The 25,515-nt window shown below is 38.9% G+C and overlaps 2 protein-coding genes across 2 annotated transcripts; both read right to left on the bottom strand.

Annotated features, from left to right (window-relative positions):
• Positions 1–90: 90 nt before the first annotated feature.
• srsf5a (serine and arginine rich splicing factor 5a) lies at positions 91–6,404 on the bottom strand. The gene is made up of 8 exons (XM_088433340.1): positions 6,289–6,404; positions 5,348–5,476; positions 5,031–5,101; positions 4,821–4,946; positions 3,530–3,599; positions 1,265–1,338; positions 1,076–1,180; positions 91–915 (listed from the first exon to the last, which is right to left on the bottom strand). Exons 2-8 carry the CDS (start codon positions 5,471–5,473, stop codon positions 555–557), a joined length of 933 nt encoding a protein of 310 aa, XP_088289466.1. The 5' UTR covers positions 5,474–5,476; positions 6,289–6,404; the 3' UTR covers positions 91–554.
• Positions 6,405–10,833: 4,429 nt separating this feature from the next.
• Positions 10,834–24,487, bottom strand: LOC148412803 (phospholipid phosphatase 2-like). The gene is made up of 7 exons (XM_088434080.1): positions 24,142–24,487; positions 23,987–24,068; positions 13,841–13,992; positions 12,918–13,180; positions 12,756–12,813; positions 12,506–12,682; positions 10,834–11,339 (listed from the first exon to the last, which is right to left on the bottom strand). The coding sequence occupies exons 1-7, from the start codon at positions 24,313–24,315 to the stop codon at positions 11,202–11,204; spliced, it is 1,044 nt and encodes a 347-aa protein (XP_088290206.1). The 5' UTR covers positions 24,316–24,487; the 3' UTR covers positions 10,834–11,201.
• Positions 24,488–25,515: the final 1,028 nt, after the last annotated feature.

Genomic DNA, 25,515 nt, shown 5'->3' with positions numbered 1-25,515 from the left:
AAATCGTCTTAACCCGATTACATTATGATGTATAAGCTTAGAAGGCATCTTAAATTTTAAGACAAGGCAGGAAATTAAATCACTACTTAGTTCGTTAAAAGTTTTATTTAGTCATACAACAAATAATGTGACGCATTTCACAAAACAGCAAAAAGGATTTCGTCGCCATCACAAAAAAGTGAGCTTTATTATTTTGAACAAATAAAATGATTAGATTTCCTGGGTGTAATTAACGTGCTAACGATACGTCACACAGCCCAACAAAATGCACCTTGTTGGCAGGTGAGGGCAGTGAATACATCCATTATTTCACAGGATCCTGCCAGCACTGAAATTACAACGCTCTCTCCAGCTCTGATGCAAACATTATGGAATATGTTTTAAACCATACAAAGGGGCACAAGCATATAAGAAAAAATAAAAATAAAAAACTGGATTTTCCTGCGGACACACGTCCAAACTAAGAATGACAAAAATCAAAAAGAAAAAAAAAAAAAGTTACCAACCCATCATGGACATCAACAAATACAATCATGTACACGACTTTCCGCTTCTCAGTGTTTGCTCTCTGCGGAGGCTGAGCGGGATCGCGAACGGGACCTGGAGCGAGAGCGCGACTGGTTATTCTGAGGCGGGGCCGGCGAACGGGATCGGGGGGACCGCGAACGGGACTTGGAGCGAGACTTTGAGCGAGACTTGGATCGCGACTTGGAGCGGGACTTGGAACGAGATTTGGAGCGGGAGGGGGAGCGATCGCCGGCTTTGGGGCCTGCGCTGGCCGCTTTCTTTTCCGGGGTGCGGCTGGGCGTGCGGGAGCGGCTGCGGCTCCGGGAGCGGTTGCGGCTTCGGCTGCGGGAGCGGCTGCGCGAGTAGCTGCGGCTGCGGGACCGCGAACGAGAACGGCTCCTGCTGTGGCTGCAAGGGCGAAAAGGAGATTCAGAAATAGATCAAATTCCCACCCCGTCCTTTGCTAAAAGCACCAATTTGAAACCCTAAGCCTTGTTTGAAACTCAAAACATGGCATTAATAATGCGTTTTGTGATGTTGCACTCGGCTTCCACACTTTTCAACTCACCCCCGACTGTCCTCAAAGATCTTAATTCTGCGACCGTTCAGCTCGGTGCCATCCAGCTTGGAGATGGCGTTCTTCATATCGCTTCGGGATGCAAACTCAACGACCCTGCGGCCAAATCCCGAGAACGCTGTGTCAGCTTATGTTTGACGGCGGCGGGGGCGGGAGGGGAGTGGGAGGGGGGGGGCTCACCCTTCGTTTTTGTTGGGCCTGTGTGCGTCAACAAAGGTCACCTCTCCGGCTTTTCTCATCAGGTCTTTGAGGTCCTGCGTGAAAGCGCAAGTTAGGACAAGAGCAGAGCAAACGGGCCCTCAGGAACCTGAGTTTTGTTCACACCTGCAGGGGAGAGAGATGAGCACACGGCAATAAAGGCAACACACATACACACACTCACTGGCTAGTCTAGTGTTCAGACTGTCGCGCTACATGTGTCGTGGACTAAAAATTCAGTGAGCTACTTTTGAAAATGGAGACAACGCTGTAAAAGGACCTTTTCCACTGCGCAGTACCTTCTCGCCAGACTTGGGGGGTGGGGCGATACTTATTTCAGCTGGAAGCCAAATGTCTGACAAAAAAAGCGGGTCTCTCAATGACTGAGCTGATTTGTCCAATCATTGTTACTTTTGAAGGTTAAAAAGACGTAAACACTACGCTGCTACTGGTGTTTCGGGGGTGGGGAACAAAAAAAGCCGCCTCATACCATGACCAATAGCCACATTCCAGAATATATAAGCCTGATTCTCTGGTGTGGTGTGGATAACGCAATTTCGATCCAGTACCTCACAGTGGAAAAGAGGCTATGTGACTTTGGGTGCAAAATATGTGGTTGGAATTTTAATCATCAAGCTTTCCGCTGTTAAAAATAAAAATATGAAAATATAAAGTCTCTTTACAGACTTGATTAGTCATTAGCTTTAGCCACTAGTGACTATGTGACATCACAATTAGATATCAGAAAATGTTGGCCTATCATGTGGAAACGCTTTTCTATAGTACAGGGGTGGGCAAAGGTTTTTTTTTTTTTTGTGTCTAGCCTATTGAGCATTTACATCACCTAGAGCAGAGGTAAGCAACATGGTGCCTACAGGAAACAAGTAGCAACTCAATGACTTACGTGCCTGTTCTAAAACAGACCTCACCAGCCTAAAGATCATTTAGAAAAATAAGTGTTCATTATTAACCTTTATCCATTTACCAAATCATATTTGTTGTTAATTGTGAGAAATCATGAACTTCAGTCATTAAATACATTTTACTACCTTTAAATCCAAAACGATTTTCACAACTTGAAAATTTAGAAAACTGCACAAAACTGGAACCTCCCACAAGAAAAATTAAAAGTTGGCGACCCCTGGTCTAGCATAGTCTAGCATTTGTTAAACCAAAAAAAAAAAAAATAGTTATTATACATTATACATATTTATTAAGGCTCATTATTTTGTTGAACAATTGTTGAACAAAAGTCAAAAGTAATGTTTTAATGTAACATTTAATTTGTCAAAATGATCATGGAGTATAAAAATTCCCATGTATGATTAAACATTTTGAAATCAATAATAAATCAAAAACAAATTTTATTACTTCAATTGTTTGGGCAAAAATGAATAAATATAATGTTGCCCTTGGGCACAGTTTGCCCACCCCTGACACCACGTTGGGCGTCTAAGAACGAGCGCCACTGGTAACATGAACGCCCCGCTACGAAAAGACAAATCACATGAGTTGTAATGCTACTTACCGTGACCATTACCAGGAAGACATTAGCATAGCGCCACGTGTCCAAATAGCAAATGGGAACCAATGCAGTGTTAAGCCCTCGAGAAACGACCTCGACCTCCAGGCCTCCACAAGTACGGAACCACCAGAGAGCAAGTAGTAGCAGCGTGAGGAGGGGGCACTCAACACCCCGTCACAGCAACAGAAAAACACCCCAAAGAGGGTGGCTTGTGGCCCTCCCGCAGATTTGAGAGGGGGCGTTACAGCAGTCGGGGATGCCAGCCCACAGAACCTCCAGACCGGCTTACGGACCTCCTAAGGCTACCGTATCCTGCGCTAGACCACTTTCGCCCGCTACCGGGGCCCAGCCAAGACTTTAGACCGGCGGCAACTGTGTGTAAGGAGAGGCACCAAATGGACACCATTCAGAACACAACCAGGAGAGAGGGCGCGACACACGTGTGAGCCCTCCTGGGAGGATGTGTGTGTTGGCCGCTTTTTGACAAAAAGGCAACCATACAAGGCTGTTTATTACACTAGCCAAAAAAAAAGGCAGCTTTTACTCTCTCTCTGACAGAAAAGAATGCAATTTTAGCCAATTTACTAAGGGCCATATTGACTGAAGAGCCCCATTGCTAAAATGTTGTATTAATTTGAGGAAAAAAAACTAGTTTTATCAAAAATAAAAGTACTAAACAATGGAGTGTTTGAAATGGAGACAAAGGCTAAGACCGTTCTTACCTGCCAGCTGATGCGGGATGACAGGTTCTCCACTATCAACCGGTGGTCTGTGCGCACCGGAGGTCCATACCTGCACGCACATGAAAGCGACAAAAAAATGAGCATAACAATTACTAGTCAAGGGGCTTGAGAGCTGCCAATTTTGGTTGACTAATAAAGGGTGCGGCTACTTGCTCTTAACCCCTTGCCTTGTATCTCAGGAACTACTGGGTCAGTCATCAAATGTATTGTTAGAAAGGGAACTCAACAGAGGAGTTTCCAAAACAAAATCATTTGGGCTAGGTTCAAACTGCAGCTTGATGTGTCAAAATTCTCATTTCTTTGCTCCTATCCAAATTATAGCTGATCTTTAGATGGCAGTGTGAACAACTCAGACCGGATTTTTTCAAATGCGGTACTAAATCTGATAAATACTGTATCTTTTGACATACTACTTCAGTTTGTATGGCCTGGTCGCATTCATCAGGCTCACACGTAACAAATATCAAAAGTTTGCACTCAAAGAAGACCAGCACCTCTAATAGGGATACAAGAGGGCACACTTAATGGGATACCTGAGATTTTAACAGGGTTTTTGCATCCAATTGAATGTTGTTGTTTTTTTTTTAATGCCATGACAGGAGCAGTATCCTCTTCGTTTCAAGTTAAGAGCAAATGAATTGGAACATAGAGCTAACTATTACTAAATTGTGTTCTAGAGCCTTCCTTTCAAAACATTGCAAGCCAGGGGTGTTCAAATTCTGTCTTCAAGGGCCAGTACCCTGCATGTGTTCCCAGGTGTGTTTCCGCAACACACCTGATTCAAATGATCAGGATGTAAGTTGAATATACACTGATTTGGACATATTTCTGAAATCCCTGCCTCGACTGATCTAAAATTTGAAATTTAGTGTTGCGCCATCACTATTAAGAAGTACACGGACTTTCATTTAAGTCGGCTTATTTAAACCTACTGTGTGATTTTACATGAAACAACCTAATTATGTTTACATGACCTCACATCATTTTGCAAACCAACTATGATTACTCTCTCAACTAGGCAGAATGCAAATAATCTGTTTTAAGTCTGTAAAGATGTTATGTCCTAACTATAGAAATTGCACCTTTAACTGACAGTTTTCTCATTTGCCTCTAATTTATTCAGCCACGTCCTAGACTCCTGCTGAATTTAAAAGGCAGACATTTTACAACAACCTTTTTAAACGACTTGAGTTCTTTGTTGCTCGAGCCTTGCATAAAAACTTGCTTGCACCATTCTCAAGTAATTTACAATTGTGAAGCCCTTGTGTACCTGGAGCCACTACTGCGTGTTGGCCGATAACCACTATAGCCTCCCATTCTGGAGCTGCTGCCGCCGCCGCCACCACCACCGCTAAGCGTCCTTCCTCTCCTGGAGCGAGCGTGCTCAATTGTGACCCTACAGCAAGAAAGAGGAGGGGAAAGTCCATGTGAGTGGCAAATAAAACAACTGTGTGTGAACCTTGGACAGCAAAGACCTCACCTTTCACTACAAAGTTCTTTGCCGTTTAATTCATAAACAGCGTCATCCGCATCCCTGTGATCATCAAATTCCTGGGAAAGAAATTAAAATATTACATTCAAGTAGATGTAAGCCCCCTATTATACCCCCCCCCCAACCCACACACACACACACACATTCAAAGCTCTTAATTCAAATAGTTTTCTGCTTGGCTTAAACAAAAGCACACAAAGGGCAGTGACAATATCTAAAGCATTTACAAGACACATATTAGAAACAAGGCAAAGCTGGCCGATGAGTCTGAAACAGCACAAATGGTGCAAAACTGTGAGGCTCACCACAAAACCGAATCCATTCTTCAAGTTGATTTCACGGATCCGTCCGAAGCCCTTGAAAAACTTCTCCACGTCCCGCTCTCTGGCGTGTGGGCTCAGGCGGCCGATAAAGACTCGACTGCCACTCATGATCTGGTAAAACAATAATCCATGTTCAGTCAAACTACTAATTTAACGTGATTTGCAATACGTAGAAATTAAGTGTCTTTAAAATTGTATAGCTATTTCACTTTTACCGCATTATGAAACCAATTGGCGTCAGAATTGGTTCAGCGCTATGGATCACGTGATTCAACCAGTTCGACAGCTCCGTATATTTAAATTAAACTACAAATTCAGGTAAACACACACACCGCACGGCAAAATGAACCCGTTGTTTACTTAAGCAATGTGAACAACCACTATCGAACATTTGCAAATATTATGTTGACGCTAACTGTAGTACAATCATAACCGAAAATCGAGCATGGCCCGTAAACAATCACGATTAAAAATAGGAATATTGTACACGTGATGTCTATATGTTTCTTATTTTACATGCTTTTATTTAATTAAAAGTAAACTTCGATGGCAGACGTAAAGTCAAGACAACAGAAACCATTCAGGCCTAGCCAATCCATAACTACGACAACGTCGCGATGATACCATCCAAACAACGCGGCCATAAATTGCAATTGAAGCTTTCACGGCGAATTCTAAGACCGATTCCATCATTTAAACGAAGCCAGAACTAAAAACCTAGACGAAAGAAGCCCAAAGTTTCGCTTCCTTGAGAGGAATTGTCGGTTGCTCATATGTAGCTTGCCACGATGTCGGTTAGCCTAAGCGAGCTAACAAGCGTTTAACACAAGGAAAGACGCGATTTGATTCTAATTTTGGTCGGCGCATTGGACTACTACAGATTTCACGTGAATTTCAAACGTGTTTAAAAGTCGGAGTTTCACCTCAGCTTGGCTTGAAAATGTTTGTGAGTGATTTAAAGTCCTTCAAATGCCTCTGCAGGTCCTAGTTTCTGCTTCAAAATGGCGAATGATCAACTGGGCGTTAGAATGAACTCAACTCCGATTCTACGCAGAGCACATCCTGCTGAATATGATTGGCTGCTGTGCCACCAAACTGTAAAATGATTGGCTCACCTTTTCCGGACACACCCTGATTTAGCCAAATGAGAAACGTAGTTTTTGCTTCGGTATAGAAAAAAAAACAAATACATGCTAGTAATCCTGTAATTTAAAAGATATTTGTTTTCCTTTGTACAAATGTGTAATGAATTTGGAGTAATCTGATTTTATCCGACAGCCGAAACGATGGCCTTCCTGGATCCATCAGCCAATCATATCGCAGAGGGGCGCTTCCTGCCTCGAACTCAGTGGGATGAATAATGCTACCGCTAGAGGATGCTCAAGTACAATTTGTGGGACTTTGCAGGAGTTGTATGGCGTTATATTTGTGCCACAATTACGCACGCGCGGAAAAAAAAAATTGAGCGGAGAAAATCAAACTGAGCGAGCGAAAACAGATTTTGAGAGCAAGAAAAAAACTATTGAGCGCGTAATGATAAGAGTTTGAGCGCGCGCCGATGGAGTTTGAACACAGAAAAAGAAATTGCTCGCTCAAAATTCCTTTTTGCTCGCTCGCAATAGCATTCTCCCGCTCAACATCTCGCTCTCGCTCGCGATACTCCTCCCTCCCTCGCTCAACATCGCGTTTGCTCAACATCGAGCTCTCGCTCGCTCGAGTCGTCCTCTGCGCTCGCTCAGTTCTGTTCACGCGTTACGTTTGTGCCACAAAACCAGCCAATCAGAGCTTGTAAAAGCACATTGATTGACAGCTTTGTATCCAATGAGATTGCTTGTTGTGTTCACCCGGAACGAGCAAACGAGAGTGCGTCACATCGACGTAGGCGGGAGGGGTGGGCTTATATTATTAAAGTACAAAAACTAACAAGGTATTTCTGTCAAATGATACAATACAGTAATAATAATAATATTAAAAGTAATTCTCCAGCCCAAGTCCGTGTTGACGCACACTCGTTTGCCCTTTTCGGGTGAACACAGGGCAAACGAGAGTGCGTCAACGGATAGCGTACAAGCAATCTCATTGGATACTAAGCTGTGTCAATCAAAGTGCTTTTACAAGCTCTGATTGGCTGGTTTTGTGGCACAAACGTAACGCGTGAACAGAACTGAGCGAGCGCAGAGGACGACTCGAGCGAGCGAGAGCTCGATGTTGAGCAAACGCGATGTTGAGCGAGGGAGAGAGGAGTATCGCGAGCGAGAGCGAGATGTTGAGCGAGAGAGGGCTATCCCGAGCGAGCAAAGAGGAATTTTGAGCGAGCAATTTCTTTTTCTGTGTTCAAACTCCATCGGCGCGCGCTCAAACTCTTATCATTACGCGCTCAATAGTTTTTTTCTTGCTCTCAAAATCTGTTTTCGCTCGCTCAGTTTGATTTTCTCCGCTCAATTTTTTTTTCCGCGCGTGCGTAATTGTGGCACAAATATAACGCCATAGAGTTGGGCTTGTCTGTACCTTGCAGTTCAAGGCGTGGGTGGAAAATAAACATGACTCCGCCCACACGGCGTCTGAGCGCCTTTTTTTTTTAACAATTTCCTTGGCGTCTATAATGATGGGCAACCTTGTGACGTCTCATTTATTGTATAGAGTATATATTTAAAACACGTTATTGAACATAAAAAAATGACAACCTGCCCTAACCCAAGTACAAACCTCAACCATTCGGGGAAGACGTTTTCTGCTGGGGTGAAGTGGTACTGCACCCATCCCAGTCATTTAGATGTAAAGGCCATTTACGGACCATGACTTTTGAACCCAACGGTCTATTACACTCAGACCCAAAAACAGACTCTTCCATTTGTAGGGTCACTGAAAGGATGTCATGGTGGCTTAATTTGGAGGGGTCAAATGTTTAAAAGTGAGTAGTTGTGTGTATTCTTATCAAAATTTCAAACTGTCCCCGTTGTTTAATTAGAATTCTATGACATCAAAACACTCAAGGATCAAGCATTTATTACCATGAAAAAAAAATTATATATATATATATATATATATATATATATATATATATATATATATATATATATATATATATATATATATATACAGTCGAACCTCTACATAGTGAACTTCAAGGGTCCGAGGAGAAAAGTTCACTATGAAGAGAGATTCACTTTATAGAGGTTTTCCTAAAATGTTCAGAATTCATTGATGAAATATGTGAATAATTTTTTAATAAATATGTAAATAATTTTATATATGTTTTTTTAAAATAAATATGTAAATAAATGTACATTAAACAACTTAAGTTGTTTAAACACTAAAATCTAATGCGGTAAAACTAATGTAAAAACATTTTACATTGAACAAAACTCTTTATTATTATTCAACAATAGTTAATGAATACAGTATATGATCATAATAAAACATGATCAGTGCATGTCATCAGCGCGGAGAAAGTAACTGTCAATACGAGGTTGCACGGTATGCCTCCACTCGCACACTTCCGAATTATGTCGCACTTCTCCTCCAACGACAAAGGCTTTCGCTTCCGACTTATAGATCTAGCATCCATACTTTTCACGGCAGATTCCGACATCTTAGAATTTTCGGAGGGATGACCAGCGGAGAAACGCGTGCGCAGTGGACGGCGGACAAAGTGAAAATGCAAGAGAAAGTCGCGGCGCGCGAGAGCGGCTAGGCAGGGAGGAAATCCCGACAGTGCGCCCAATTTTACAACTTCACAATTTTCGATAAGTTCAGATATTCACAATATAGAGGTAGATGCTGTCAAGGGACTGACTAATAGCATCACTATGAAGAGATTATTCACTATGTGGAGTTTCACTATGAGGAGGTTTTACATACACGTCAAATATAGCTGTTTTGCAAGGGACCGTAAAGATTCGTTCACTATGAAGAGAGATTCACTTTGTAGAGGTTCACTATATAGAGGTTCGACTGTATATATATATATATATATATATATATATATATATATATATATATATGACATCAAAATACTCAAGGATCAAGCATTTATTACCATGAAAAAAAAATATATATATATATATATATATATATATATATATATATATATATATATATATATATATATATATATATATATATATATATATATATATATATATATATATATATATATATATATATATATATATATATATATATATATATATATATATATATATATATATATATAACAACTGTCCCCGTTGTTTAATTAGAATTCTATGACATCAAAATACTCAAGGATCAAGCATTTATTACCATGCAAAAAAAATTATATATATATATATATATATATATATATATATATATATATATATATATATAATTTTTTTTTCATGGTAATAAATGCTTGATCCTTGAGTATTTTGATGTCATAGAATTCTAATTAAACAACGGGGACAGTTTGAAATTTTGAAAAGAATACACACAACAATGACAACAACAAAAACACAGTGAGTCACGGTTGAGACATTTAGGAATAACAAGCATGAGCAACGGCAGGTCCGCACACGAGGACAGTGTCACTCCAGAGTCTGGACCGCAACAAAAGCACAAGAACCTCTGTCATAGAAAAACAACTCTAAAAAACATTTACAAGTAAGAAAGGAAAGAAACGATCACAAAAGGTTCCACAGGTTCAAAAGGCAGGAAGGAACTGGATTCATGCACACAAAAGCGTTCCCGTTTGCAAGGCCCCGAGGGAAACTTTTTAGACGCCATCCAAAGTCTCTCAGAAGCGTCAAATTAAATCTTTTTTTCTTTTGTTTGTCATTCTGCTTGAAGCATCGTTCAGCCTTGGAAAAGAAACAAAAGCAGCTCGGACAGACAGTTATAGGCATCAATGATGCATTTTCACTTGACAGGCAGTGAATAAATATCTTTTTATTTCAAAAATACAAATTTCTCATGAAATTTTACTCTTAAATGACATTTTAAAACACTATCCTATTAAATGTTTTCCCTCTCACAATTACTTGATTCTGTTTAAATGACTAGAAGTTATCTGAAAAAAGGTCTTTGCATCCTTTCTTATAATTACTTATGTAATATTTTGTGATTTTTTTTTTCCCCATTTTTAATTTATATAAACATGGAAGTACAAAATGGCTTGTTTCTGGAACGATCACATCTTTTATAATGAATAAAAACATACAATGTTTTCTTTTTCTGAAATGTGTTGATACTTGATCCTGTTAAAATATCTATAACAAAAGAAAATATATGCTAATTCTTGTCAAATGAGAACTATCAAAGTATCTCTTGATATATGTCTGTTGTTCCCGTAATATTATAACTGCAACGTAATGAGTTAATTCTGGTGAAATGTCTTTTTCTCTCCTTAAGTCTGGTGAAAATGAAGCCTTGTCATTTTCTGAACACTAATTCATGAAACACTAACTGATAATGCATGCGTTATTTTGAAGAGCATGAATTTTACAACATTGTCAAAAATAACTGCACAGTTTATTAGACAAGGCACAGTAGTGATGCACAAAAAAACAATACTGTATATAAAATGTGTTAGCTTAAGCAGTGAGTGGTCTGCTTGTAGATAAGATTTTAGTGGAGAAGCAGTCTTATCCAAAATTTAAAAAAAAAAATAAAAACAGCTTGAATATTTCACACATTTTTTCCATCAAGTCACAGCATCAATCCTCCAAGCAAACTGTATCAAAAAGCATTGTATGATTGCACATATCAAAACAACTTTATGTTTTGAGCTTTTCAAATTTGTTGGTGGGGGGGGTTTGAAGAGTTCCCGCTAGTGGTTATGGACATGAAATGGCATTGGTGGCTGTGCGTTGGCAGGTCATACGGGTGGCGAGTAGTTGTAATGGTTGGTGCGTTGTGGGCTGGGTTTGCATTCTAGATGCTCGCCGTCGACTGTGTCCGCCCGCGTGCACGCTGGCTCTCCACGCTGCTTAAAGAAGTCCGAGACGTATTTAACCTGAATGAGAAATAAAAATCCAAATTAGAATGAAAATGTAGAATTACATATAAGGGGCATAAAATCCATAAAATGCATTTCCGATCTCATATCGCTGTTCCATTGTGGAATACCAAATTCAATCCTAAGAAGGTGAGAGCAGTTACATTGTCCCTACTGCAAGACACCTATCGTATTTTCCGCACTATAAGGCTCCCCATATTATAAGGTGCACCTTCAATAAATGACCAATTTTAAAATTGTTTTCATATATAAAGAGCACTATATAAGGAGCAGCATTATAAGGTGCATAGAATAGAAGCCACAGTAGTGATTGGGGTTGCGTTATGCATCCACTGGATGGAGCTGCACTAAAGGGAATGGCAACAAAACAATCAGATACGTCAGTCAAACTTTTTAATTAGAAATTAAGATTAAAATGATTTGTGGAGAGTACTAGCTGAAGAATGGGGGAAAAAAATACCCCTTAATTACAGTATATTAAAAGACTGTTTATATCAATGCCAAGATGAAACAAGAGTTTAAAAGAATATAATTATGATTCAATTAAATATTAACCCTATTTTTTAAATCAAATTGCAAACAAAAAACATAAAATATATTGTTTTGTTGATTTAAAAACATTTCTTGGATTAATTTGACAAAATCACAATTCCTTTGATAAAAACACATTTCTTGCGTCATGTCCCCATATAAATTTCCTCAAAATTGGAGCATATATAGCATATCAAAATGTCAAATGGAGCATATATAGCATATCAAAATGTCAAACAGTGTGTTATAAAAAAAACAATCAGTTGTAAAAACTACATTTAGAACTGAAATGCAGAGGTAAAAATGGAAGAATTTATTGGTTTTCTTTTTATCCCTCAAAAATGGAAACTCACGGTTTATTTGCTGTAAAAGGCACATTGGATCATAAGGTGCACAATCAGATTTTGAGAAAATCAAAGACTTTTAGGTGAGCCTTAAAGTGTGGAAAATACAGTAATTTAAATGATCAAAACATTATGTTACAGGCTAAAAATGTTTGAATGTTAACAGACCACAAAATGTCATGACCATAATGTGAAAAACATTATATATATTTTTTTTATGACTTCTTTTTGGCATCTTCCAAATCACACAGTTTAATGAACTGTTGCTGATGTAGAAGCTGTACTCACAGTGAGAACTGCGATGAGAGCCCCCTGCAGGAGTCCCACGAGCACGTCGCTCCAGTGGTGCTTGAAGTCGGAGACGCGTGTGTAGCCCACATACAAGGAGAAGGCCACCAGGAAAAACTGGATTGTGGGACGCACAAGGCGTGTCCACTTGCCTTGCATACGGGCCTGAACATACAGCTATGCAGCGCCGTCATACACTCAGTGTGTGTACGTGTATGTATATGTGCATGTGTTTGTTGTATGAACTCACAGAAAGGAAGAGCATGCAGTACATGCCAAATGATGAATGGCCTGAGTAGAAGGACAACCTGACCAATAAAAAACAGCTGTTAATGAACACACACACACACACATATATGCACACACTGAATATGGACTAAAAAAAGAAAAAAAAAAAAAATTGGCAACCCACCTGGATTCAGTGACGTTGCGCAGGTTTCCGGTGCAGTTGATGTGTGGCTCATACCCGCTGCAGCTCGCGGGGGCACACACAGCCAAAAAGTTAGGTCTGGGTCGTCCGATGGTGAATTTGGCCAGGTCTGTGAGCGACTGGCTTACGGCCGCCCCAAACAAGAAGGTGCCCACCACCTTGTAGAGCGCTGATAGGTACTGGTTGAACTGGGAATTGGAGTGTAGACGCTTGGTGTGCACCAGGTAGGCCTCGCCGGTTGTTATCTGAGGAGCGGAAGCATGTCGTTCAGCAGGATAGTCAAACTTGTCTTCATCACAGGTCAGAATTGTTTAAATGAGATACAAGCGGAAGAACAAAAACATACACAACAAAAAAGACTGACATAAAATCGCTAACATTTCAGTTTTGGCAATGCAGGTATTCAAGAACAATTCATGTTAGTAATGTAGTGACCTTAGCGTGTTGCCTTGCATGAAAATAAGCTGATGGTGTTTCCTTGGCTAGTGATCTGAGAGTGTGATGTAAGACTACTCAAGGTTCAACAATCAATCCAGCTAATCAATAATCAAATTAATCCACATTTTTGATAATCAGTTAGAGACAAACATTGTCCAAATCCTTTGAATTTCTGCTTAAACAATAAATATTATCATATTTTTGCTGGACTCTAGGAAAGCAGATTGAATATTATTGTGTTAAATCTTTTTCTTTTTTTTTTTTTTTTTTACAACAACATGCTTTTTCTGTTGAAAACAATCATCAATATATTAGCCTATTTCATCATGTTCAGGTTAAGGATGTTGCAGACCAAATCAGTAATCAAAACAAAAAAACGTTCATTTTTATTTACCGCCTTGTTAATTTGAGAAAATGCCCAGTTTTTCAGAATCTGTCCAAACCTGTCAAGACTGGCATCTACTCACAATAACTATAGAGCTGGTGATGGTGACAGCGGCCATTGCTCCATGGGAGATGGTGTCTTTCCTGTAAGGGTAGTTGATGCTCTCGTCGTTGCAGTAGATGCCTCTCTGGTACGGTCTGAACATCAACGTCAGGATGGCTGAGGGAAGGGCCGCTGGGGGAAGAAGAGCACAATTGATTTGTGGATTTAGTCATATTAAGTTAAAATCTACAGCCCAGAGGGAACTTTGAAATCAGAAACAGGCACGTGGTTGTAAAAAGTAAGACAAATGGGTCTTGTGGTAAGAACAGCAGGAATAACTGCATAGGACAATCTAAAGCCACATCATAAGGTGAAACAAAATCATTATCTAGTATGAGATCATACCAAGCCAAGACTAAAGAGCAAGACAAGACCACAAAAAAAAAAAATCCAAAAACCTGATGTGACCAAGTCTAAAGAAAGGGGAGGGAAAGATGACATAACCATAGATTAAGACAAGACTACATCAATAAAGGGCAGAAAAGAGCACAAAAAAGCTGAACAGCCCTTTAAACTGAGTCCAGAGCAAGACAAGTCAACAGCAACAATAAAAATTACGATATCTGGCCATAACACACATGAGCTCGGCCTAAAATCTGGCATAATATATATATTGATTTTTGTGCCAATGCAAGGTTTGATGCACCTGTTTGGGAATTTGGTTCATATCTCTGCGCCATGCTGGGCATTCTGGTGTATCGAGGGCTTTCTTTAAAACATGTGCCTCAGCATACCTGGCAATTTAGTGGCTGAAAGTTGACTATACATAATGTCAATATTGGAGCAGGTAGTGTAAGAATTTTGAGGAATTTAGTTGACTGACTTCCAGATAATACAATTAATACAATGCACAGGGATAATTTTGTTCAAATGGTTTCATCTTTTAAGCACACATAATGCACCTTGTGTTATTCAGCTGTAACATTTCCAAGTTCACACAGGTCATGACACGGTTGTTCAGTGGTATTATGTGGACCCCCGGTGTGGTGGGAGGGGATTAGGGTCCATCCAAAGGGGCAGCTTCACGACACAATGAGCCGCTGATCAGGAAACAGCTAAAACCACACAGTAAAAACATTCGACTCGGCCGCGCCAATGAAATGTGTCATATACGTCGCCATGGAGACGTGACCAAGGTCAACCTTTGATTGTGCCTGGTCATGGCCCTTATCAAACTGTGTCAACAAGTGGGGAAAAAAAAAGTCAAATCAAGCAGATGCTTGATGAGTAAAAAGACTCAAAGTTCAAGTAAAATTAAAGAGCGGAGGATATATTGCTGTCTCTTAAATCTGAGCAGAACAATAGTCCACAATTCAGATGACTTTTCCTGTTTTCCTGAACTGGTCATTTTGCTGCCAAAGCTAATACCAGGGAAGAATGGATGGTTTTCTTAAGCTTAGGTTTATGAAGTATGAGGGAGAAAGAGAGTTCTCCGTTAACACATTGCTTCCTTCCTCCAGAGTGTGGGATCGGTTCGCTGCGATTGAAAGAAGCTACATACACAAGATGACCCGGTGCAAAGAATACAATCCGCCAGCGAATATCTACCTATATCAATATTTTTGAAAGAGGAAACCAAGTAGAAAAAAAACTTTGACAAAGATTTGTTCTATATGGGCCCAAAAGTCTAAACATAGCATTCTGATTAATGTAATATTGTGTTTGTGAAATTTAAATTAAACAGCAAAATCCACCCTATTTATCCATCTGAGGGGACAGCCATTTTGTCACTTTTCAACTGAAAATGATATCAGTTAGAGCTCAAATCAGGGCTAATAATGGCTCAGCTGTTTTCTGAGCTTAGTCCAGAGACATTCACAAGCTGAGGTGTGACCTGAGCACTGAGCATCTGGGATATCATTTTCAATTGGTGGAAAGTGACAGAATGGCAGTCCCCTCAGATGGATGAAAACAAGTGGATTTTGATGCTTAAATTGTATTCCACAAACAATAATAACTATTTTGATGCCAGACATTTTTAAAAGACAGACATTGCCTGTCAATTTCAAGCTTTCTAACAGACTATATGTAGTGTTTTTTTTCCCCAGCTTAATGATCAAATCAGAGCAATCGAAACCTTTTCTCTGCTTATTCCTGTTAAGTAGAGAAAAAAAAACCTCGAAATGTTGACTTCGATTGACATCGATGGTGCTCCTGTTTAGGCTTCCTGTTGATAGCTTTCCACGTCAACAACACTCAAAGAACTCTCTGTTTATACTAGGGAGGCCACATAGAACATAATGTAAAAAAACAACAACTTTACTTTGATTCTAACTGTAATAAACTACAAAAACTTTAATTATCACTCCATTATCCAGTTAAATCACTTTATTATTTGCTCGATTGTGGAATGTAGTCTGCTTGGGGATGTGAACAGCTATACATGTGACAATAATTCTCTACAATATGACAATAAAACACTTGAAGATAAATGATTTTCAACATGCTTACTACTTTCCTGTTAACCAGGGCGAATAATGGTGATTAAGCTGGTTAGAGGAAAAAAAAGACAATTACAAATACAAGCACAAAAATGGATAGTAAAAACTTTGTAGTGGAGACATCCTTCCAATTCATAATTTGCCTTCATTCAACATAGGTTGAAATGAAAGAAACGCCCCCACCCACCCTTGGCTCAGAAATGTCACGTCCATTATTTTGACAAGTCGAGCGTGCGCTGCACCCGTCTTTGAAGCACGTCCCAGCCAGCTACTGTTTACTCTGCAGGGTGCAAGCATAACATTTTGATAAGCGAGTGCTTGTGTGACAGATGTCTGCTGCTAGTGTGGCCGCATGGTTGGCCGCAGTTGTGCAATGGTCTGCCTTCAAAACAAACAAGACACCAGCGCGATAAACCACCATCCGGCTCCTTCCTCAGCGCAATCAGTAAGGAAATGGATTCTTTGTATTACATGTAAGTATACAGGGAATACTAAAGAGAGAGAAAATTAATCATAAAGTGTTTGTGTTGTTTGGTAGGAAAATTACTATCGTTAAGTCCCTTTCTTTAGAAAGGCAAAATTGCATGCTCTCTAGAGTTGAAGTCTAGGGATTTACAGTATAGGGCTGGTGAACAATCTTTCACTTAAGGCCACAGATGAATTATTTTGTAGCTTTGGCTTCAGTTATGAAGTGTCGTCATCATTTTACAATGGAGATCTGTTACTACAGGATAGGTCTGTAGTACTATAACCCGGACCCAATATAGGTTGTCTTGGACCAAATGAAATTCTGTACATTTTTTCCAGGTTGGTAAAAAGTAATTTGATTGGTCTATGTTTTATCTTTGAACTGTTGCGCATAATGAAATGTGTCTAATTTTGTGAAAATAGTACTTTGTCTTCAGGATCTCATCTGGACTTGGACTTGAACACGGGCCATGTAGAGTCTGACTTGACTTGGATTCTTAACTTGATTTGGATTCGATAAACGGCAGTGTAGACCACAGGTGTCGAACTCCAGTCCTCGAGGGCCGATATCCTACATGTTTTCAAACCTTTTCCCTCAAAAACACCTGATTCAAATGATTGGGATCATTTTGAAGCTCCTGCAGAGCTTGCTAATGAGCTAATCATTTGAATCAGGTGTGTTGGGGAAAGAAAACCGGAAAACATGCAGGATGCCGGCCCTCGAGGCCTGGAGTTCGACACCTATGGTGTAGACCAAAAATTACACGGTGGTTTGATTCACAATCACATAAGGCTGCACAATTAATTGAGTTTTAATTGTGATCACAATTAAGATGATCCATGGCGATATTTACATATAAAGTGTCAAGCACTTTTTTTTCTTTACAAGTCAAATCAAGCACTACCACCTGGGGGCAATGTTTTTCACCCTAATATATTATTTACCAATGTGAAATGGCGTTGAGTTTCTCACCTGATTCCTAATATATACAGAACAGTATACATTTTGACTGCGAATTGATTAAAATTTGCTTAAAAGTAAATAATGTGCTTGGTTCTAAGTAGGTTTATTTTTTTCATTGGTTTACATTCAACAAGTAAGTTGACTGTGTTGCCCTGTGTGCCAGGGCATTAATTATTATTCACTTTATTTATTTTAGTTTATTATTAGTATTTGTAAGTATCAAGCCTTGAAGCCGTGTTTATATGCTGTTTGTTTAAAAAAATAAAATGGGCAATAAATGTTTGACCAAACATGATGAGTAACCATGATTATTAATTGTGATTTCAATATTGACCAAAATAATTGTGAATATTATTTTGGCTATAATCGTGCAGCCCTACCATTAGCATTCCGTTAGCATGGTAGCAGGTCTTGGAAGTGGCAAATTCCCTTAGTAGAGATTTTAAAAGAAACAAGGGAAAGGATGGCTTCAAGCTTTCCCAAACCCCCACGATTCAACGCTGGAAAAATAAACAAGATGGAATTTGGGATCAGACACAAGTACAACTTCCTCTTGACCCTCTGCACCAGCAGGAAGTGGAAAATGTTCCTGTTTTTCAGGGCCTCGACCATCAAGAGTCCCGAGGACCAACTAGGGTGGCAGAGATGGAAGCAGGTAAGCCTTTGGAGGTGAATGTTTTTGTTTGTTTTCTGGAAGGACAGAATCAACACACAAATTACATTTTGTGGCAATTTGCGACGTCTGCTGAGTCCACGTCACACTGGAGTCTTATTGAACAGGCAACATGTCACCTTGCTCTTTTTCCTTCTATATTTTGTCCACGATAAAGTTTTTTTTTTTGTTGTTCTTCAACAGCAGAAAACAAAATTTTTAAATAAAATAGACTGCCACCAAAAAAAAAAAAAAAAAAAAATCAAACTCAAACGTTCCTCTCAAATGTCACCCTAAATACTCCAGACACATTTGTGCAATCCTCACTTAGCCAATCACAAATCAAGACACCAGGATCTCAGAAGGAGCTTATGAAACACTAGGAGGAATCCATGTAATACAACTGCATATTTGCTGCAATAAATGTGAAACATTGCCTCGTCTTACATTATTTTACTGTATATCATAAAGCTAATAGTATAGCTTATACTGTAGCAGGTGGCGCCCTGCAGCAGTGTTATAAATGTTCACACCAGATGCAAAATAAAGTATCACATTTCATGAATATTATAAGTCAATGCAAATGTGCAAAAGGTGCAAATTCGTGGCGGGTGGAGCGAAAGAAGTGTTCGATTTAATGAGCGTCAGGTCCATCCATCCATTTTCTACACCCTCTCAAAGGTCACAAGCTTGCTGGTGCCTATCCCAGCTAACTTCGGGCAGTAGGCGGGGGACACCCTGAACTGGTTGCCAGTCAATCGCAGGGAACATTGAGACGAACGACAATTCACACACCCCAACACACCAATACACCTGCCGCGCATGTTTTTGGAGTGTGGAAGGAAGCCGGAGTGCCGGGGGAGAACCCACACGGGCTTGGGGAGAACATGCAAACTCCACACAGGAAGGCTGGAGTTGAACTGGGGACTCTGAACTGTGAGGCAGACGTGCTAACCACTTTGACACCAAACCCCCTTGAAGAGTTACATTATTTATTTATCTAAGTTTAATAAACTATTTTTGTGCTACTCATTGATGTTTTTTGCAGCTGTCATTTTTTAAGGTCATTGTGGGACATAGGCTGAAAACAAGACAGGACAGTTTTCTTGGAATAGATGTGAAAGAAGAAGCAAATCAACATCAAGTAAAACTTTGAAAAAAAAAACCAACAACAAAAAAGACCTTTAAGAAATTTGATATAAGAAACACAGGTACCCCACAAAGAGGTATTGCACTGACCGTGGGATATTTTTAAAATACATTTCTACATGAACAATGCACACATGAAACATAACTGAAATGAAAGGCATGATGGGAACACAGCAAAACACACACTTTCTATTCAGCTTCTCACTTTCATTTTCACACGGGAATGTGAGGCAGCAAGAGTCAATAGTTCCCACTTTTACTATGACACATATTTGGCAGGTACTGAGAATGTGTGGATGCGCGCGTGTGTGTGTATGTGTGTGTGAGAGAGAGAATGACATTTAATCTTTCTTACAAAACAGCATATGAAGGACAGTGAATCTCTAGTGACGATTATGTTTTCTTTTCAGGGCTACAAATGATTAGTAGTAGTCAAGGAGGCCACTAACTTATATTTGGAGTCATTATTCATTTGCAGTATATATATATATATATATATATATATATATATATATATATATATATATATATATATATAAAAAACTGTTGAAATGTCTAAGCATATTTTATAGAACAACTTTTCATATTTAAATAATGTTGTGTTTATTAAGAAATACATTTTAGGCAACTTACATCTTTGTTGTAAAAGTCACAAAACAAAAAATTCAGTGTTTCTTAAATCATTAAATGAAAATTTCAAGTTCCCTATTGTTTTCTGCATTAATCCTAGGTAATGCTTACAAACACAAGTAAACTTGAAACAGTATTTTTATTTATGAAAACATATTTTAACTTTCTAATGCAAAAAAAAAACCACACGGATTTTTATAAAAATGTTGGCTTTTAAATTGTGTGCAAGTGGGTAGCAGCTCTACAGGAGGGCAATGGTCATTGATGAAGGGATAACACAAAGTGACAGAGTAGACATTTGACCACGAAGGTGGAATGGGACAAATTAAACAACATGGATTGAGAGTTTAGCTCCAATGTGGGCATTCAGCACATTCCAGCTCCATCTATCGCACATATAGACACACACGCACACAGAGTCTCACACACGCAAACATGCATACGCACTTTTGGCAGGTGGATGTTTTCTAATGATTGTTTAAATCAGTGGTTCTCCCTTTTTTTTTTTTTTTTAACTGATGCACCCTCTTGAAATAATTTTTACGCCTTGACAAGGTTTCGGATGCAGTGCTCTGCCATCTGTGTCTGATTTAATAAACTTTCAAGCTACATTTGTGGTGGCATCACCTATTAACAAAGTGCAGAAGATGATGTACTTATTTCTACCAGAAAAGTGTGCCATTAATGACAATCTGCTTCCATATTAGACTTAACAAAAGAAAAAAATGTTTTGTCCGGGAGTCACTCTAACACAAAGTAGCAAAAGGTTCATTCATGTTCCAATTAGCTTGCTCTTAATTTGAAAATAAAAATGAACTGTTCCTGTCATGGCACTAAAGTGGATTAATTTAGATTTTCTGATTCCTCCAAAACTCCTGTTAAACCCTCATGTCATAAGTTTATTTAAACCATTGGTCCCTCTTGAGAGGGATTGGTTCAATGTAGGACAGATATTTCGGTCAGTCTATAATATATATAACTAAATTACCGATTGGGCATATATGCTCCACTATCACATAAATAAATATAAGGACTTAAAAAAAAGTACTTTATTAGTGCAGCTGAATAAAAAACTGAGTGCATACATATGTATGGGGACTATTGGTTTCAACTATCCACAAATACTTATAGACATTAAAATACATATGTATACACACACATGCATAAATAGTCATGAAGTCATGCCATCACAACTCAAAAAGTACAACAGAACTACTGACTGATCCTGATACTCAATCAGAGTACATTTTAGCCTGACGGAGTTAGAGATGGGACTGACTGCCCATAAAAAGGGCGACTAGAGTGTTGACAGTGTGCAAATACATCAAGTGGTTAAAGGAGGGAAGGGGTGGTGAGAAAAAAAAAAAGTAGAGAATGGTTATTATCATTCCTGCCTGTCAGTCACCAGGTAGCTGTATTTTTCAGATCGGGCCATGTTTTTTTTTCTGTTTTCATGCAGAATAATTGTATGGTACAGTACCAAATGGGGATTAAGGACCTCTACATTAATAGAATGTTATGTCCAAATGGAACGTGCTAGGACGATCCTTTTCACTTTCTCATCATACAACTATTTTCTGTGGCTATTCAGAGAGTTAAATCAGCCGTTCCATTTTAAATCACTTGAAACCTGAGCTTTGCACCATCTATTTTTACTCTCGCTTCCAATCAGTAATCCTTAGTGGAGGCTGAAAGGTCATGAAGATTCTCAGCACAGGGGGTCATGAACTGCTGGACTGCAGAAATTCTTTGTGAACACCACCAAAATTATTGCCAATAAAAGAATTATGTTAAAAAAAAATCAACTAACATTACAACTTTGTCGGTATCGTCTCACCTGAAAATGGATTTGACAAGCATGTGACAGCAATAACACCTGGAACACGTCAATTCTGACGAGTTCTAGTGTCATCTAGGAGACCCGAACAAGTCGTGACAGGCCGTTTTGTTTGCAAGTGTATGCACACACAGCTGGTATTGTGTTTGTTTAAGTTAGACATGAAGAATCAGAAAATGTGCAAACAACACATGAACAAATTAGGAATGCTGGTGGAGTAAGTAAAGACAGACACCCGAATAAACATTCATATTCTTAAGAGTAACACTTGATATTAGAATTGTTTTTCTGTGAGGATGAATCAAAATTGCATGTGTTTGAATTTTTCTGCAACGATAAAGCAACATCCAAATGATCATGAATAGATTTTTGATTGATGAATCATTTGGATAACGTTTTTGAATTTCAATTGTCTAAATTTCTGAATGTCAGCATGTCAACAGGAAATGTTATCCGATTTCTGTAGTCATCCAGGAAAGCAGTCTTTGAGTTGAATCGAAATAAAGCATTTGCTTTTTTTTGGAGAACAATGATCAACATTTTTGGACCATTTTATGGACAAAACAAGTAACTGAATCACAATTAAATCATTTGCCTTTGAAATAACAACATGTGTAGTTGAACTAAGGCAGGGAAATGAAGATGTGTTTTTAAAAATTTGACAAAATAGTTGACAATGAATTATGGACTCAAATCTACATCTGAGGATAGGAACCCCTTTTTGCATGAACAGATCACAAATGCAAATTCCAATGACATCACATAGGTTAAAAGCTGGTTAGAGGGAAACTTAGCGAGCCACGATTAGTATTATTATTTTTTTGTCAATGGTTGACTTTTAAATAATATATACGTAGCTTCCGACTTCTAGGCTTACAGCTGTATCTTGCAAGCTAATGAGACACCTTTGTGGCGGAGTCACTAGCATTAACACATGGCTATTCCTAGTTAAAGCAACTAACACTGAGGTGCAAATTATGAAAAGATTGAGAAATCAAAATGCTACTTTGTGGATGTGTATCAATTGAATAATTTGAATAATCTCACAGTAAACATTTAAAAAAAATTGATGCACATTATTAATTCTGGCGTTTGTGTGGAATTGGCTTTCAGTTAATAGATTCATGAGGTGATTTGAGAATAAATTATTATTTTCGCTTTACAGGAACTTTAAAGTAACAGATATATTTTTTGATTTGTTTTTACTCGTTGAATGAACAAAAACATGAATGATTACAATGTGTTTGGCCAGTATTGTGAGTTTAAGTAAAACCATATTAGATCAAGTTTGTAAAATAAGATCACATTTGTCACATACAAAAACTTAGCAGATGTGTTTTTACAAATCTAACAACCAGATAAAAGGGCACCAGTCTTGAAAAAAAATCCCACAGAGATTTGTGTGAACGTGTGTGCGCAACACGAGACCCTGCAGCATTCTTTAAAGTGTGTGTGTGTGTTGGGAAACATTGTGGCCTGTTTGAACAAGATAGACAGACATAGAACAACTACCAACGCTGGTACGCTAACACGGTGATTCCAACGCTTTTTTCTGTGGAAAGAGTTCTCATGCGATTTGCCATAGGAAACGATCCAATAACTTGATCTTCGTCTATCATTGCCAGCGACGTATAATGACAAGCAGAGTGATTTGTGTTCTTGCACTGTCACCGCACAAACATTTTTTGAGCAACATTTTTGAGAGTGCTTTCCAGTGTAAAATATGTGCGTTGGCTCAATAAAAGTTGAGAAATACCTCACTAAACCACCAACTTTGTATCCACCACTGCGTGTTTTCTCGTCTAGTCTGCATGGTGCAACTTGTTGTGTGGCCAACGATATGATGATAAATGGATAAACCATGTGCTTGTGTTGAGCAATCTCATGCGTCAGTTTGCATCAATGGCACCCCTTATTTACTCACGACGCTTGAACAATTAAAGGTAATTATAAATTTCCCGCAAAGTGTAACTAAAAAAACTCACCGATGAAGACGCAGAGAACATCAATCACCACCAGTATCAACTTCTTCCCTTGCTCCGTCATGTTTGCCCCCAAGTTGCCGTCCTAAAACAATCACTAACTTGAAGTAAAGCGCCGCCGCGTCCACCGGCCTGTCTTCCGCCCCCCCTTGGCGTACCTGTCGTGCTGGAGGAGCTTCCAAAGGGTGGGTGGGCAGAGTGATGTGGAGGGATTGACAACCGCCCTGCGCACCGGGGGCGGGCGAGTCAGCTGGGGTTAGGGGAGGAGAGCTTGGGCTTCCACCACCACCACCTGGAGGAGAGAGAGAGTAGATCGCGCCTCTCGCGATCATTGTACGGCGTCCTTATTTATTTAAATAATTTGTGGGAACAACCACCATTTTACACCTTTTCTTATCTTAATTTCTTTGATTTCCCGTGATTTATTGCATAACAAAACCCGTTGTGCACTCAACTTTGATAAATGCGCACCCTACTACATAAAAAGTAAAATTACTAAAAGTCACTTGGAAAAAGAAAATAATTCTTAATTCTTGGTTTTTGAGTGTCGCCCACTTGGTTTTTGTTTTTGTCGACCACGTTTGTGACGTCACTGTGATCGGCGCCAGTGTATGGCACGGCCCTTTTGCAACTTTTGAATTTACTTCCGGGTAAACACATACTGTATACAAGATGAAATGAAAACAAAAAATGTTTACAAAAAAAGTATAAATACATTCGCATAAATATATATATATATATATATATATATATATATATATATATATATATATATATATATATATATATATATATATATATATATATATATATAATTCAAAGACGTGTGTGCAATTAAATCAAATATATATGACTTCCCCTTGAATTAACAGAAACTGAATTGTATTAAAAATGTTAAAAGTCGCTATTACATAATGCACATTTTGACATAAAATTGTGTTGTTCTTTTTGTACCACTAGAGGGAACTCACGTAACACCCTATGAGACTCACTACTTGGGATTTAAAAAAAATAAAATAAAAATACATTGCACCCATCAGTCCATCAACTACACATCCATCCATCCATGGGTCCTTATACTCACTAAGGTCGCTGGCTTGCTGGTGCCCATCGCAGCTGTCTTCGGGCACCGTGGACAAGTTAAGAGTGTCCAATACACCTACTATGCATACGTTTTGTTGTTTGTTTTTGGTTAAATGTGATAGCACAGATGTTTCAGTAGTGTGAGAGGTTTTTTTTGAGTGTTTTTTTTTTTTTTACCAGTGTATATAAGAGCATTTCAGCCGTGTAAATGAGTGTAAGTATGAGGCAAGCCTGAATTACACTATGCCTAATGGCCCCTCATACAAGGTTGTGCCTTAGTAAATTGCTTACCTATGCGTGAAAGTCATCTTAAAACTGGACTACCTAATACGATAATCTTGCAGGTTCTCTACATAAAAGTGCACATTTGTACCATCGCAAGGCGCACCTTCACATGAAAGGCAAAGGGGTTAACTGCGTTCTTTTTGTTGCAAAAATCTCAATGATTT

The sequence above is a fragment of the Hippichthys cyanospilos genome, chromosome 14 (genome assembly GCF_059441005.1).
Source record: "Hippichthys cyanospilos isolate Australia breed blue-spotted pipefish chromosome 14, RoL_Hcya_1.0, whole genome shotgun sequence".
NCBI lineage: Eukaryota > Metazoa > Chordata > Actinopteri > Syngnathiformes > Syngnathidae > Hippichthys > Hippichthys cyanospilos.
This window is presented reverse-complemented; position numbering and strand designations above follow the sequence as displayed.

What these genes read in the sequence shown, in the direction of transcription:
- srsf5a (XM_088433340.1), bottom strand. Translation starts at nt 5,473, where the DNA reads ATGAGTGGCAGTCGAGTCTTTATCGGCCGCCTGAGCCCACACGCCAGA. An exon ending in CATCCCGCATCAGCTGGCAG is followed by an intron (nt 1,339 to 3,529) that starts GTAAGAACGGTC and finishes GCTTTCACGCAG; the next exon opens with GACCTCAAAGACCTGATGAG. An exon ending in ATCTTTGAGGACAGTCGGGG is followed by an intron (nt 916 to 1,075) that starts GTGAGTTGAAAA and finishes TCGCCCTTGCAG; the next exon opens with CCACAGCAGGAGCCGTTCTC.
- LOC148412803 (XM_088434080.1), bottom strand. Translation starts at nt 24,315, where the DNA reads ATGATCGCGAGAGGCGCGATCTACTCTCTCTCTCCTCCAGGTGGTGGT. An exon ending in ACTGCATGCTCTTCCTTTCT is followed by an intron (nt 12,683 to 12,755) that starts GTGAGTTCATAC and finishes GGCGCTGCATAG; the next exon opens with CTGTATGTTCAGGCCCGTAT. An exon ending in CTCTCATCGCAGTTCTCACT is followed by an intron (nt 11,340 to 12,505) that starts GTGAGTACAGCT and finishes TTTCTCATTCAG; the next exon opens with GTTAAATACGTCTCGGACTT.